Source organism: Neophocaena asiaeorientalis, unplaced genomic scaffold (genome assembly GCF_003031525.2).
Source record: "Neophocaena asiaeorientalis asiaeorientalis breed wild unplaced genomic scaffold, Neophocaena_asiaeorientalis_V1.1 scaffold123, whole genome shotgun sequence".
Lineage (NCBI taxonomy): Eukaryota > Metazoa > Chordata > Mammalia > Artiodactyla > Phocoenidae > Neophocaena > Neophocaena asiaeorientalis.
Genome location: NW_020173666.1, coordinates 11,399,483 through 11,415,694, shown reverse-complemented (window position 1 = coordinate 11,415,694; position 16,212 = coordinate 11,399,483). Strand labels below are relative to the sequence as shown.

At 42.0% G+C, this 16,212-nt stretch overlaps 1 protein-coding gene and 1 long non-coding RNA gene across 2 annotated transcripts in view; one reads left to right on the top strand and one right to left on the bottom strand.

Moving 5' to 3' along the window:
* The window catches only part of TMEM242 (transmembrane protein 242), a 45,830-nt gene extending 33,593 nt beyond the window's left edge, over positions 1–12,237 (top strand). The window contains exon 4 of the mRNA XM_024747995.1: positions 10,950–12,237. Within this exon, the coding sequence (XP_024603763.1) occupies positions 10,950–11,048 (99 nt within the window). The 3' untranslated portion in view covers positions 11,049–12,237. The remainder of the gene's footprint in view (positions 1–10,949) is intronic.
* Positions 211–10,941, bottom strand: LOC112401639 (uncharacterized). Its single transcript, XR_003003607.1, has 3 exons — positions 10,812–10,941; positions 10,100–10,243; positions 211–683 (listed from the first exon to the last, which is right to left on the bottom strand). It is a non-coding gene; the product is annotated as an uncharacterized LOC112401639 (long non-coding RNA).
* Positions 12,238–16,212: the final 3,975 nt, after the last annotated feature.

Genomic DNA, 16,212 nt, shown 5'->3' with positions numbered 1-16,212 from the left:
CTTCCACCTTGGAAGTGACACACATCTCTCTTCCTCATGTTTCATTAGCCAGAATTAGTTAGATGGTTACCTGACTTCAAGAGGGTAGAGAAGTATAGCCCCCTGTATCCAGAAGCAGATGAGTACTGGCCATCGGTGAGTACTGGTAACAGTCTGCCATTCAGCATTCTCAGTAACACGGTCACCATCACAAGAGACACACACTATAGGCTTTTTAAGTCATTTGTATTGAAAGCTGGCACAGGCGTAGAGTTTGTAGAGGTGCCCTGTCTTTCCAGGTCACAGAACCAGGGTGGTTGTGGGGAAAGAGCCTGGATATCAGTCAGGCCATCGTACTCGTAAACCAGATCACCGTGGGTGGGCTAACCTCTCTGACCTCTGGTTTCTCATATGTGAAGTGGTGGTCCTCATTTCTGCCACACAGAATCGTGAAGACTGAATAAAAGCCTACTGCTTGGTGTAGTGTCCGGCACATAGGTGATCTCAAATGGCAGACACTGTTATTCCTGTTCAGGGAACATTTATAGTCTTTTTCTGTTTTATGAAGAAGCTGAATTTCCTGGTTCTTCAAAGTGACCGTTGGCACTGTAATTATGGACATGTCCAAAGGCTTTCTCATCAGTTGGTCCTATAAAGCTTTCATTATTCTAACCTCAGCACCGAGGCTGGCAGCAGTCCTGTACCTGCAAGTGAGAAAACTGAAGCTAAGTGAGCTAGTCAATGGCAAAGATGTTTTAAAACTTCAAGCTTTTTTTTTTTTTTTTGCGGTACACGGGCCTCTCACTGTTGTGGCCTCTCCCACTGCGGAGCACAGGCTCCGGACGCGCAGGCTCAGCGGCCATGGCTCACGGGCCCAGCCGCTCCGCGGCACGTGGGATCCTCCCGGACCGGGGCACGAACCCGTGTCCCCTGCATCGACAGGCGGACTCTCAACCACTGCACCACCGGGGAAGCCCTAAAACTTGAAACGTTTAATTCCAATAGCTGTCTGTTTATTAGAATAAATGCTGTAAGGGTTTTCTCAAATTAAATTGGGGGCATAGCCTCAGCTTTTAAGTAATTTTTCAGCACACTATATATTAGACCAGAAGTTTTCGTGTTGTTTTTTTCCTTGCCAAGACATGCATGGTAAATGTATAGCATATCCCATGTTTCACTCCTGGCATACCGGCTAAATCGCCCTTTAAAAAGCTGTTGAGGTGTGAATGAGAGTAGTAAACATTATTGGAGACATGATCTTGAATCTATTTTAATATCTAAAAAGTCAATCAGAATGTCCATGTTAGTGACAAATTACTTGTAATACATTTTCCAATTGTCATAACACTCTTTGAGAACTGCTGCCTTGGAGAGTGGTAGTTTCTGATAATATTACAACCCAGCACTGTTGGACACAAACATTGGGACTTAAGGATGCGGTTCTTGGAGCAGTGGGCTCATTGCCTAGGGAGTGCCATTTGTGTCTTATTTTTTGTGGAGAGCAGCCCCTGGAGTTGTGCAGTACAGAGTGGCCCTGTTTAGAAAGGTAGGTTTGTGGTCCATAATCATGGAAAAATTCTCCCTGGTCAGAGATGAAAGAGGAAAGAGGAGGACTGCAGAGAGGAGGTCCCAGAATTTGGAAAATGCTTCAGAGTAAAGCTGAGTTGCTAGATGGAGACTCAGGTTCCCAGCATGCCCCATCTTCACCAAACTTTTGGGGTTTTAGGTTAGGGGGATGGTTCTGTGGCAATAGCTGTAATTATTATTGTGGAATTCAGTACATTTATTTTATAATGATTTTTGCTTAAATGTACTCAATCCCTAAATCTTTTGTCACGCACAGTTTTAAGCAGGGGAATGTTCTGTTGGCCTGTACTAGAGTATCACTGATAAGACCGGCACTTCTGATCTGCATATCAGCAATTGAAACAGGTGGAAAAAACTGAAGGTTTTCGTTTACTATCCATATACTACAAATAGTACAAGCTTAAAAACTTTCTATGAGCCCTACTGTTGAAAGCAACTTGAGGCCCTGTTTATAAGTAGGGTATAAGTAAAGACTCTGGGTTTCCATTCCCACAGGTGTAAAATTTTTAAAAATTTTTTCATTGAAGTGTAGTTGATGTACAATGTTATGTAAGTAACAGGCATACAATATAATGATTCAAAAATCTTCAAGGTTGTACTCCGTTTACAGTTCTAAAATATTGGCCATATACCCTGTGTTGTAGAATATATCCTTGTAGCTTATTTTATACATAATAGTTTGCACCTCTTAATCCCCTACCCTTATGTTGCTCCTCCACCCTTCCCTCTCCCCAGTGGTAACCACTGGTTTCTGTATCTGAGTCTGTTTTCTTTTTTGTTATATTCACTAGTTTGTTGTATTTTTTAGATTCCACATATAAGTGATGTCATACAGTATTTGTCTTTCTCTGTTGGACTTACTTCACTTAGCATAATACCCTCCAAGTCCATCCATGTTGTTGCAAATGGCAAAACTTCATTCCTTTTTATGACTGATTAGTATTACATTGTATATATATATATATATACCACATCATGTTTATCCAGTCATCTGTTGATGGACACTTAGGTCGCTTCCATATCTTGGCAGTTATAAATAATGCTGCTGTGAACATTGGCGTGCATGTATCTTTTCGAATTAATGTTTTTGTTTTTTTCAGATATATGCCCAGGAATGGAATTGCTGGGTTATATGATTCTTCTATTTTCAGTTTTTTGAGAAACCGCCATCCTTTTTTGCACAGTGGCTACACCAATTTACATTCTTACCAACAGAGTACAAGGGTTCCCTTTTCTCCGCATCCTCACCAACATTTGTTATTTGTGTCCTTTTTGAGGATAGCCATTCTGACAGGGGTGAAGTTGTAGTTTTGATTTGCATTTCCTTGATGATTAGGGATGTTGAGCATCTTTTCATGTGCCTGTTGGCCATCTGCATGTCCTTTTGAAAAAATGTCTATTCGGTTCTTCTGCCCATTTTTTTTTTTTTTCTTCTGCCCATTTTTTAATTGGGTTTTAAATTTTGAATTGTATGAGCTGTTGATATTTGTTGGATATTAACCCTGTATCGGTCATATTATTTGCAAATATCTTCTCCCATTCAGTAGGTTGTCTTTTCGTTTTGTTGATTGTTTCCTTTGTTGTACAAAACCTTTTAAGTTTAACTAGGTCTCATTTGTTTATTTTTGCCTTCATTTCCTTTGCTTCAGGAGACAGCTATGTCAAAGAATTTTCTGCCTGTGTTTGCCTCTAGGAGTTTTATAGTTTCCAGTCTTACACTTAGGTCTTTAATCCATTTTTAAGTTTTTGTGTATGGTGTTAGAGAATGTTCTAATTTCATTCTTTTACTTGTAGCTGTCCAATTTTCCCAGCACCACTTATTGAAGAGGCTGCCTTTTCTCCGCTGTATATTTTTCCTCCTTTGTTATAGATTAATTGACCATAGGTGCATGGGTTTATTTCTGGGCTCTCTGTTCCATTGATCTATGTGTCTGTTTTTGTGTCAGTACCATACTGTTTTAATTACTGTAGCTTTGTAGTATAGTCTGAAGACAGGGAGTGTGATTCCTCCAGCTCTGTTCTTCTTTCTCAAGATTGCTTTGGCTATCTGGGATCCTTTGTGTTTCCATACAAATTTTGAAGTTATTTGTTCAAGTTCTGTGAAAAAATGCCATGGCTATCTTGATAGGGATTGCATTGAGTCTGTAGATTGCCTTGTGTAGTATGGTCATTTTAACAATATTAACTCTTCCAACCCATGAACATGGTATATCTTTCCATCTTTTGGTGTTGTCTTCGGTTTCTTTCCTCACTGCCATAGTTTTCCAAGTACAGGTCTACCTTCTTAGGTAGGTTTATTCATTGGCATTTTATTCTTTTTGATGCAGTGGTAAATGGGATTGTTTCCTCAATTTCTCTTATAGTTCATTGTTAGTGTACAGAAATGCAACAGATTTCTGTATATTAATTTTGTATCCTGCAACTTTACTAAATTCATTGATGAGTTCTAGTAGTTTTCTGGTGGCATCTGTAGGATTTTTTTAATGTATAGTATCATCTACAAACAGTGACAGTTTTACTTCTTCCTTTCCGATTTGTATTCTTTTTATTTCTTTTTCCTCTCTGATTGCTGTGGCTAGGACTTCCAGTACTATGTTGAATAAAAGTGGTGAGAGTGGACATCCTTGTCTTGTTCCTGATCTTAGAGGAAATACTGTCAGCTTTTTCCCTGGGGTTTTTTGTTTGATTTTTGTTTTGGCTCTATTTCATTTATTTCTGCTCTGATCTTTATGATTTATTTCCTTCTACTAACTTTGGGTTTTGTTTGTTCTTCTTTCTCTAGTTCCTTTTGGTGTAAGGTTAGGTTGTTTATTTGATATTTTTCTTGTTTTCTAAGGTAAGCTATATCACTATAAACTTCCCTCTTAGAACTACATTTGCTGCATCCCATAGGTTTGGGATCATTGTGTTTTAGTATTCATTTGTGTCTAGGTTTTTTTTAATTTACTTTTGATTTCTTCAGTGATCCATTGGTTGTTTAGTGTTTGGTTGTTTAGTAGTATATCGTTTGGCCTCCACGTGTTTTTGTTTTCTGCAGTTTTTGTAGTTGATTTCTAGTATCATAGTGTTCATATCGGAAAAGATGATTGACATCATTTCAACTTTCTTAAATTTACCAGGGCTTGTTTTGTGGAAACGTGATCTATCCCGATCCATGTGCACTTTAAAGGAATATGTATTCTGCTGCTTTTGGATGGAATGTTCTGTGTATATCAATTAAGTTCATCTGGTCTAATGTATCATTTAAGGCTAGTGTTTCCTTATTGATTTTCTGTCTAGATGATGTGTCCATTGATGTAAATGGGGTGTTAAAGTCCCCTACTATTATTGTGTTACTCTCAGTTTCTCCCTTTATGTCTGTTAATATTTGCTTTATGTGTTTCAGTGCTCCTATGTTGGGTGCATATATATTTACAATTGTTATATCTTTTTCTTGGACTGACCCCTTGATCATTATGCAGTGCCCTTGTTTCTTGTAACAGCCTTTATTTCAAAGTCTATTTTGTCTGATATAAGTATTGCTACCTTGGTTTTCTTTTGATTTCTATTTGCATGGAATATCTTTTTTCATCCCCTCACCTTCAGTCTGTGTGTCTTCAGATCTCGTGTAGGCAGCACATATATGGGTCTTGTTTTTGTTTCCATTCAGGCACTCTGATTTTTAATTGGAACACTTCCATTTACATTTAAGGTAATTATTGATATGTACTTTTGACATTTTGTCAATTATTTGGAAGTTGTTTTTGTAAGTCATCAAGTCACAAAAGAACAAAAGAAGGGAAAAAAAAAGACCATCTTTAGTGTTATGTTTGGATTCCTTTTTGTGTATGTGTATATCTATTATAGATAATTTGGTTTTTGGTTACCATGAGGTTTTTATATAGTGAGATACATATATATACATAGTTTTATATACATATATATGTATATATATAGTTTTATATATATATGAATTACATATATATTTGTTTTAAGTTGCTGATCTCTTAATTTCAAATGCATTTTGATAACCCTGCATTTCTACTCTCCTCCCCTCACAATTACTGTTTTTGACATCATATTTTACATCTAATTGTTTTGTGTATCCCTTAACTGCTTATTGTGAATATAGATGATTTTACTACTTTTGTTTTTTAACCTTCCTACTAGCTTTGTGTGTGGATGACTTCCTGTCTTTACGGCGTGTTTGCCTTTATACCATTGAGCTTTTCAGTTTGTAATTTTCATGTTTCTAGTTATGGCATTTTCTTTATCTCTTAGAAAAGTTACTTTAACATTTCCTGTAAAACTGGTTTGGTGGTGCTGAACTCTTAGCTTTTGCTTGTCTGTAAAGCTTTTGATCAAATCTACACAAGAGTTGCTGGGTAGAGTATTCTTGGTTGTAGGTTTTTCCCTTTCATCACTTTAAATATATGGTGTCACTCTTTTCGCTGAAAAGTCAGCTGATAGCCTTATGGGAGTTCCCTTGTATGTTATTTGTTGCTTTTCCCTTGCTGTTTTTAATATTCTCTCTTTACCTTTAATTTTTGCCATTTTAATTGTGTGTCTTGGTGTGTTTCTCTTTGGGTTAATCCTTTATGGGACTCTGTGGATGTCTATGGCTGTTTACTTTCCCAGGTCAGGGAAGTTCTCAGCTATTATGTCTTCAAATATGTTCTCAGCCCCTTTCTCTCTCTTTTCCTTCAGGGACCCCTATAATGTGAATATTAGTGTGTGACCAGGGGATTTCTGCAGAAACTAATGCCTGTGGCCAGCAATTTTTATTTTGGCTGGCCAAAAAGTAATTGTTATTATTTCACTAACACTTTGCGGGTTATTACATTCAGTAGTTAAATCTGACACACCTGTAAAGTCTTCTAATCTTCATGAAATGTTGTCTTCAATCCACTCTTTTGTAGTAGCAAAGGAGCATTCTCCAGCACCGTGAGTTCTGTTTTCACTTTCTGTATCAGAGTCAATCACTAAGGTTTTTTGTCTTTATTTGGTCTTATATTCACATGATCTGAATCAGAAGTGTATTCTGAAGAGCTATCATCTGCTGAGACACCAGTTGGCATATGTTGCTCAGACAGAGAAAATATCTGCATAAAATTCACCAAAAACTTATTCTTCACTCAAAATTTCATGATGCATCATTTTTGAAAATTTTACGTTTGTAATATACACAGGGTTGGCACAAAAACCTAATGGAGCAAAATGTAAATGATAACAATCGTAAGTTGTATAATGAACGCTTGATCAGTTTTAAGCTCTAACAGCTTCACGCAGTGATGTTAATTGTATCACTCTCTAAAAACATACTGATAACGTCTCTGGTCAGAGACGTTAAACTGCCTTCATTTCTTTTCATTCTTTTTTGTGTTCAGCATCAGTCATTTCCACTATGTCTTTTCTGTCTTCCAGCTCACTGATCTGTTCCTCTGTATCATTCAGTCAGCTGTTGATTCCTTCTAGTATATTTTTTATTTCAGTCGTTGTAGTCTTCATCTCTGGTTGTTCTTTATTTTCTAACTCTTTGTTAAAAACTTCTGACTTCTTGCTCTATGCATCCATTCTTCTCCCGAGTTCTTTGTTCACCTCCACGATCACTACCCTGAACACTTTCTTGGGTAGATTGCCCGTCTCCATTCTTCTTCTGAGGTTTTACCTTGTTCCTTTGTCTGGAGCATGTTCCTCTGTCACCTCATTTTGCCTGTTTTTTGTTTTGTTTTGTTGTTTTAACGTATATGGTAGGTTAGTTACGTTTCCAGACCTTGGAGAAGTGGCCTTCTGTAGGAGACACCCTGTGTCCCAGCAACACAATTCCCTCTTATCACCCAAGCCGTATGCTCTAGGAGTTCCCCCTATGGTTGGTCCTTCTCTTGTGACAGGCTGACTGTGTGGGTGGTCTGGTAGGTTTGGTTGGCCCCCAGTCCAGTTGGGTGCCAGACCCTGCCTTGTGCGGAAGCTGCCAACTGCTGGTTGACAGGGCCGGGTCACGAGGCAGCTGACTGCAGAACCTCAGGGGGCCCTGGGGCTAGTGCTGGCTCACTGGTGTGTGGAGTCAGGGTACAGAAGATTCTGGGGCTGTTGTCTGCCCCCTGGTGGATGAAGCCAGGTCCTGGCGTTAGTGCTAGACTACTGGTAGGCAGAGCCTGGTCCTGGAGGCTGGTGACAGGGCCCAAGGGTCTTAGAGCTGGTGTCAGATGGCTGGTTGGGTGGGGGGTGTTCCTGACACAGCTGGGTACAGGGTCCAGGGTGTCCCAAAGCTTGTGTTGGCCTGCTGGTGGGGAGGCTGGTCCAGAGGCTAGAGCAGGCTTCCTGGAGGGCTGGGGCAGGCCCAGGAGATACTGGAGCTGGTGCCTTCCCACTGGTAGGTGGGGCTGGGTCTTGGACCCTGTGGTGGACAGGGCCATGTCTAAAGGCAGCTGGGCTCACGAGGTCTTAAGGCAGCTGTCTGCTGATGGATGGGGCTGTGTCCCCAGCCCAGTTAGTTGCTTGGCCTGAGGCATCCCAGCACTGGGTCAGGTCTTGGCACTAATGAGCTAGAGGGAGGATTCCACAATGGCACCCACCAGCACCAGTGTCCAAGTGGTAGGAGGAGCTCCCAAGAATGGCTGCCACCAGTGTCTGTGTCCCCAAGGTGAGCTGCAGTTGCCTCCTGCCTCTCCAGGAGACTCTGCAAGACCGGCAGGTAGGTCTGGCCCAGGCTCCTACCAAATTACTGCCTTTGTCCTGGGTCCCAAAACATGCGCGATGTTGTGTGTGCCCTTTAAGAGTGAAGTCTCTATTTCCCTAGTCCTCTGGGACTCCTGAAATTAAGCCCCACTGACATTTAAAGCCAAATTCTCTGGGGGCTCGTCTTCCCAGTGCAGGACACCCCAGGCTAGGGAGCCCGACATGGGCCTCAGAACTCTGACTTCTGTGGGAGAACCTATGCAATGTAATTAATTATTCTCTAGTCTGTGGGTCACCCACTTGGGGATATGGGACTTAACTGTATTACCAGGCCACCATTCCTACCCCTCTCCTTCTGGTTCCTTCTTTACGTCTTTTGTTGTAGAAGATCTTTTCTGATCTTTTCGTCCATGGTGGTTTTGCACTTAGTTGTGGTTTTGGTGTGCTCGTGAGAGGAGGTGAGCTCAAGGTCCTTCTTCTCTGCCATGTTGACTGAACTCCTCCACAGCTGTACATTTAAAGAGGACTAAATGGCGTTCTTTATCCCACTTGTCTCTCTTCCTTCACCTTGCTCTGAAGCCTGTCTGTTCCTAGTTGGCTATTTTTCAGATATGATTCCTTCTAGTGGTTCAGTTACTCACTTATGACCCTGGGAAACAAGTAAATAATACTTAGGAAATTAGAGGAAAGAAAAAAAATGGGGCCAAGAGGAGGAAATGGGAACAGCAGCCCCCATGCTGAAGTGGAGCAGCCACTCGGCACTCTCCTACCCAGGCCTCATCTGAGTGTCCCAGCCTCTGCCTTCTCAGCGACTGACCTTGTTCCAGATTCCTGAGAAGGTGGGATGGTAAATGATTCTGTTCATGCCCTGGCTGTCTGATACCCCACTGGAAAACTCTGTCATTAGGCTCAGTTGTAACAGGTGTTCAACCAGAAAGGTGAAGGGAAAGAACCAAGCAGCTTGTTGCAGATCCTGGCCAGAGATGTCTTTCAACTGAGAAAGCCCATGCAAGATTCTTCCAGGGGGGCACTCTTGGGATTTTGGACAAAGCAGTTCTTTTTGTTGGCCACCCTAGACATTTAGCACCACCCCACGTCCCCACACACCCCCAATGCAAACAGTAATCCCCTGCGATTGTGACAGCCAAATTGTCAGGAGTCTCTACTCGAGAAACGCTATTTAGAACTACATTTCCAGTCAGATACAGTACTGCCTTTAGTTGAAAACCTTTCATCACACTACAAACTAGAGAGCTGCATGGAAGAGGGGGTTAGGGAGAGACACACATGTCGTGGATATGTATATGTGTGTGTGTGTGTGTGTGTGTGTGTGTCTTCAAGACTGGTGTCTGAGACCCAAACAAAGATAGTGGGCATGGACCTCCTCCAGACTACATATGATGGATAACCTTCTATGTCTTCCAGTATCAGAATATTTAAACCAAAATGATATAACTATAAATTAATGCTTTTGACAAACACACCACAATACTTATATCCACACGAGCTTTGTTCTTGGAACACAGTACATTGTGATGATGCTGTAGTGACACTAGCTAATATATTGAGTACTACCCTCTGTAAGCAGGTAATTATCTCCATTCTGCACACATGGAAACTACCCCTTAAAATAAGCAGATTTCCCAAGCAGTGGAGTTGGGCTTTGAACAGAGAGGTGCACCTGATAGCAGGGTCTGTGCTAAAATGGTGCTACAGTGACTGGAATGAATGACTAGGAACTTACAGGTCCCCACAGGGTGCACCACCTGAATTTGGAAACACTACAAGGATTCAGCTTCGAGTTGAAATAAGTAAGCATCAAGATAAAAAAAAAAATACTAGCCGACTCTCAAAAATCACTCCAAGAATGACTTACATTTTGCTGTGAGTTCAGGGTGCGTCACAAATCTGACTGAGGAGATCTGGATCCTTGGGAAGTAATGGTTGGGATATGGCTGATGAGAACATTGCAGTGCTGTGCTGTAGCGCTTCTGAAACACCGTCTTCAGAACAGGACCATCTCAGTGAAAAGAATGAATCAAAGAGTGTGGATCTAGTATTGTCTAAGGTAAAGATTACCCACCTCCCATAAATTAGTGTTCCCCTCGCTCAGGGCGGTGCGCACTTAGGTGGACTGACACTGCGTGTCAGGATCTTCCAACCTCCTGCTCTGACTCTCGGATTCCAAATCACCCTCTGCTGAGAAAACCTCTACATAGATTTTTCAACACTGGCACATAAAAACATGCTACTCTATCTGCCATTGATTCCTTCTTTATTTACCCCCTACTAAGTTACTTCTCCCCACTCCTTCCCTCTGGCCCCCAAATTCTTTAAGTTTGAATGGCTTCAGTATGTTTATTTAGATAGAAATCCCATTCTCAGCTGCATCTTTATATATGAAGGCCAACAACACATACCATTCTCCTGGTAGGAAATAAATGTCATTGAGGGCTGACGATTTAGAGCCTGTTGCTTTCCAGATTTAGAGTGGAGTTGTATGTTATTTAAGGCCCAATAGACTTATACTTGGAAAAAGACAAGAGGTATGTCTCATTGTCTTTCAAGGCAGCGAGAACAGTCTTTACCTTTTGTTGGTCTTCCTTCGCCCGGTATCCACAGCAACGATGTATCAGTCGGTCAGCAACGGGGTACGTCTCTCATTGCTTTGGCTCTTTATCCCATCTTTTAACATCTGATGACTGATTTTTTTTTTCATCTTTCAGATAAAAGACTTTCGAAGTAAAATGCAATCAATATTTCCAGCAATTCCCAAGAACTCTGAATCGGCTGTTGAATGGGAGGAAGCATTGAAATCCAAATGAGATGAGCATGGTGGGTGAAGTCCAGAACGCTTGTTACAGGAAAAGCTGGCTTTGGAGATGTCACAACAGCAAAGGGACTCGACGGATTTCTCCTCAGGAACACATGCAGACTGTTGAGTGAGCCTGTGGGCTGGATGGCACTCAGTGTCCCCATAGGAGGCCGACAGTCATCTCTGTGTGCTGTACTTCATTACAACTGATTTGGTTATGCTCATATGGGGGTGGGGGGGTGTTGGAGGGAGGGCGGAAGACTATTTAAAAATAATTATATGGGTACCTTCTCTATGTGGAGGAAATCCCAGGGGAAATACTTCTATGACTGTAACAGTTGAAACCAAGTTTTTTACCTGAAACACAAAATTATAACGTATGATGGAAAATCTTTATACACAGACTAACAGCAGTAGTACCTCTAAGTCTAATAAGTTTCAGCAGCCTTTCTTGTCCGTATGTGGCTGTCAGAACTCGGAGGACTTGCTCCTGTTAGGCAGACTCCAAAGTGACGGGTTAATGGGTGAATCCTGTCCATCAGGCAGTGGGTGTGTCTCTCTTGTCCTGAACACAGTCTTTGATTTGTATATGCCAGTCATTTACCTGACAGCCTCACCTTAGGCCCTGTAAATTCTTAGACAAGAAGCCAGTAACAGATTATGATAACTTGAAAGGATAATCATGTGAAAATAACGATATTATGGGTATAAAATGTACTTTTTTGACAAGTTGGTTCTGGGTCCCGAAACACTGACTGTTTATAGCTTTATTTCAGTTGTCAATATAAAAGTAGTCCAATTATCACCTATCTTAACAAATATTTTTAACCAAAAAGATACCTGAGAACTGAGTCTCAGGTAAATTAAAATTTTAAGAAAAGTATTTTAACATGTCAGTATGACCAGAAAATTAACCTCTGGTTGAATATCATTGGTGTATTTTCTTTATAATTGCTTAGGCTCTAATTAACAATCAGTTTAAAAAAGTACATTTGAAATTTATCTGTTAAAATGAAACCTTTTAGTTTTAAGAAAAAATTTTAAATGAAATGTCAACTGCCTAATGTAACATTTTTCTCTGGACTGTGTTACCCTGTTAAAATTGCTGTATTGTTAATTAAACAGGTGTATTCAGCACCTGGGATTCCTATGTAACCTGTTTAAAATCCAAGACTAAAAGAAAAGGATTGTGAAATTTATCTCAGGGTATGTGGAGTAGCAAAATAACTTCACCCACCTTTCATTTTAAACTAAATCTCTGCTAACAAAATAGCTCTAGTCTTCAAATGCAATGAAGGAAGGAAATTGGGAGGAAAACTGAACAGGTTTTTGTCCCTATTATGAGTCTGAGTCTAGGTGGGTGGTGGGTGTGCCACCACCCACCTGGAAGCCTAAAGGAAGGAATGTTTGTGTGACATGCCTAAGGTTTACAAAACCCTTCCCATATGCGTCTGTTGTCCTTAAGGGATGGGGGGGTGGGGGGACGGACACGATGATGACTCCCATAATAATGATGGTGAATCACCTGCTGAGGAAAGGTTGATGGGGATAGATTCCCTAGAACCGGTACCAAGCATAGGCTCCAGTTGCATTTTAAAAGCCAAAATGAAGTAACAAAGATGAAAGTTAAAAGAAAAACAAGCAATATGACTGACTAAAGTGATTTTTTTCTACAGTCAGAACTCAGATATCAGAAGATGTCATTTGTCTATTCCTTTTATACCAGAGGCATATTGTTAAACTGGTTAATGGAAAGGAAAAGTGTTTAACAGATAATGTTACTCTTTATGTGAAGTACCATCTGTGTACTGAGTTCTGAATGTTCCTGGATATGGAAAAGGGGAAATGTTATGGAATCTCAGGTTTGCCTCCTTCGCTGTCTTCATCTTGGGTAGAGCATGACAAACATAATCGCATTTATCTCCTGGACCATAAAGAGTTTTAATCACCCTATCAACCAGGATGACATTTTTCACAGACTTAAAAAGGAGCAGAGCAGACATCATCTTGCCATAAGCAGTCCATTTCATGGAGGCTGAGCACTAGAAATTGTTTAGAGGGTGGGCAGCACGTCGTTCCCACTTCACGCGTAAGCCGCCATTAAGGCGGCTCCCGTAAGAACGCCGCTTACGCTGGCTCAGCGTTAAGCTTTAGAGTCTCGGCGCCAAGCTGTTGGAGAAAGCAGCGTGGAGTATGTAGAGAGGCCGTGGTGGGCAGGGGGCGACTTCCAGGGCCTCAGGATTCATTCAAGGGGAAAAACAAACGCCTATTCTGGTAGGTTCTTGCTGCCCTGTAAAAACGTATCCATGGGCGGCTGCTGTTTTCAGACTTAAGAAAATACAGTTTCTGAACAAACTGGGAATGAAAAATAGGGCACAAGATGCCCTGCGGCCTGTCTCTACAAGAAACAAGGATCCTAATGACGGGAGAGACAGCGAGCCGCTGCCCAGGCCCCGCAGAGCCGAGGTGTGACCGCAGGTGACCCTCCCTCCATCGCACTGACACAGGCTGACGCTGGAAAAAACCTGCCTCAGCTGCTCGGTCAAAAGGGGGCACCTCATCACCTCGCCTGTCGTACATTCTGCTTAGTCTCACGGATAGTGTGGGACTCAGCTTGCAAATTAATCCTTGTAACCTAAGAGGAACGTAAAAGAAATGAAGTGGGGGTGGGGAAAGCCCATGGGGACAAAGGTAATTAAAATCCACTGAATTTAGCAATTTCACTTGGGGCAAAATTTAATCTCTCCTAGGTTTGGTTCTGTATCTTCTTTAAAACAAACATTTAGGTACAAATGAAAATCAGCCAGGGAAAATATAAAATTTCTCCAAATAGTTAAATTTCTCATGAAAGTTAGCAAAATACACATTTTTATGGAATTTTATCAAGTGCAAGTGAGATGTTTTTCCTTTCTGCCGAGTCACTGAGTTATATGTCAAGGATCTGGGTTTCTGTGTTGGTGTTATCAGGAGTAATTATCAAAGGCTGTGCTTTTGCGAGTCTAGAAGAGGAAAGGAAGCATCTCCCGCAAGCAGTGACATTAATCTCGTAACAATGAGTGAGGCTGTTAGCAGATTTTGTCTGACGGCAGATTACTCAGTTTTGGAGAAAATTATAGTAGCACAGTTATCAAGAAGTACGCAGCGTTCAACTTTTCTGCCCAAGTACTAGTGGAGTGATTCAGGACCTTAATTTATATTTCTTACATAAGCTAGGTGAGGCCTTTTGCCTTTGGTGAGGCAAGATCACTTACTAAAAAAGAAAACAAAACCATAGTAAAAAACAAAAAAAACAAGATTCCGTATAAATGTTAATGACAGAAGCGTACGAGCCATTCTTAATGGACTCCCCTAAGAATCTAAATTAGGCAAACCAAGGAAGCTTGGCACATTTATAGAACACCTTCTACCTGCTTACCTGAAAATGCTCCAGAAATTCATCCTCACACTGCCCCTGACGCCCCGGGCTTAGAGTGGGAGTGTAGGTCTGCAGCCCAACAGAAAACACCACAGGACACAGCCAGGGGGCTGCCTGGAACTCCAGCACAAGGGCCCGCTGCCTGCAAAGAGCAAGTGGACAAAGCTGAGCGTAAAAGCTCGCATTTGACGCTCTCTACGGAGCTGTGCTAAGCTCTGCAGAGTCCCTTGGCTCTGCCAACCGGGGTGATGGGAGGGTGTGTATTTTTACTTTATTACTACTGGTTGTCTTCTCCAACTGTCCCTGTTGGAGGCTGTGTTTCCTTTCGCTTCCTACTGTGAGCGAAGCCCAAAAGGTAGACATCCTCATCTGGACGAGCTGGGCACTTACCAGGGGCGGACGGTCACGGTCCCCGTCACCGCCACCACCTTTACCTGTATCCTTCCACCTCCCTTCAGTCCACAGTGGCCACAGCTAGCTACAGATCCTTCAGCTGGGACAGAGTTTACAAAACTAAGGAAGTGCTAGTAGTAAATCTCACACAAAGCTAAAATAAGACCTTGTTAAAAAATAAGAACGATTGAGGAAACCCTTTGCTCTGAGCTTGCTCTTACGCCAGCCCTGGTTCTCTTTTCATAGATTCTTATTACGCATGACTGTAGTAAAGTATCTGTGGAAACAGCACTTTATCAAGTCTTCCAACTCCCTGTTTAAAGGGAGACTTTTCTTCGACATAGTAAGTGATGAGACAGGCTCTACTATGGTGGCCAAGAATGCAGGGAGATGGGTTCCCTGTGCCTTATTCAGGCTCATGCAGAGTTGGAGGTGGATGGCACTTCAACCTGCAGGATGGGGCTCCGACCCAACAAATCCCAGTTTTCCCTGTGCCTCTTCAATTCCCGTGGTGTCCAAATTTGACGTCTCTGATATGTCTACGAATACTGAGTTGGGGGTGGAATCCAGATTCTTCTCAGGAGTGCATTTGCTTTAACTTTTCAATATTACTGAAGGAGCAGGGAAGGGCTGGGTTAAAACACAGGGTCAGGTGATGCCTTAGAGAAACACCTGCATCCCTGACAGGGAAGCAGATATTCATCCTCGTGTAGTTTCTTCAGGTTCAGGATTAAGCCCTTAGTAAATATAGGGAGGGAGGGAAGGAGGAAGTGAGAAAGAGGGAGAAAGGAAAAGAAGGAGATGGGAGGGAATGGGAAGGGATGGAGAGAAAGAAGGAAGGGAGGGAGGAAAGGGAGGGGGAGGGAGGGCAGAGGGAGGACCAGATGGAGAAGGGAGAGAAGGAAGTGGGGGCAGGGGCTTCCTCACTGGGAAGAGGGTCCACAAGTCCAGGACCACACATCCAGCTCCTGGAGAAACTGACACTTGCCTTCTCATCCATGCAGACCACATCTACCTCAGCCACCAACACACGGGAGAATAAAAGCACATCAGAATGATAAAAATTAGTTTCCGAAGTGAGCCCTGGGCCCCTGCTGGGGTTTCTAACTCCCAGTCCTATGACTAGATAGTCCAAAAATTAAAAATTTAAAGCAAGATCCTAATGCATTCACCAACTCTGAGTTGCCAAGCAGGAACAGAGAAGATCCGGAAGAACAAGTATTACTCGGGGTGACCTCATGTCTGGCCAATTCTCGCTGTGTAGCACCTGGTCGGGGACCCAGAGGTATGAATGGGAAGCATTCTCCCTGCAAACAAATTAAAAAAAAAAAAAAAAAATCCCTGCCACTTCTCACTTCACTTCAGA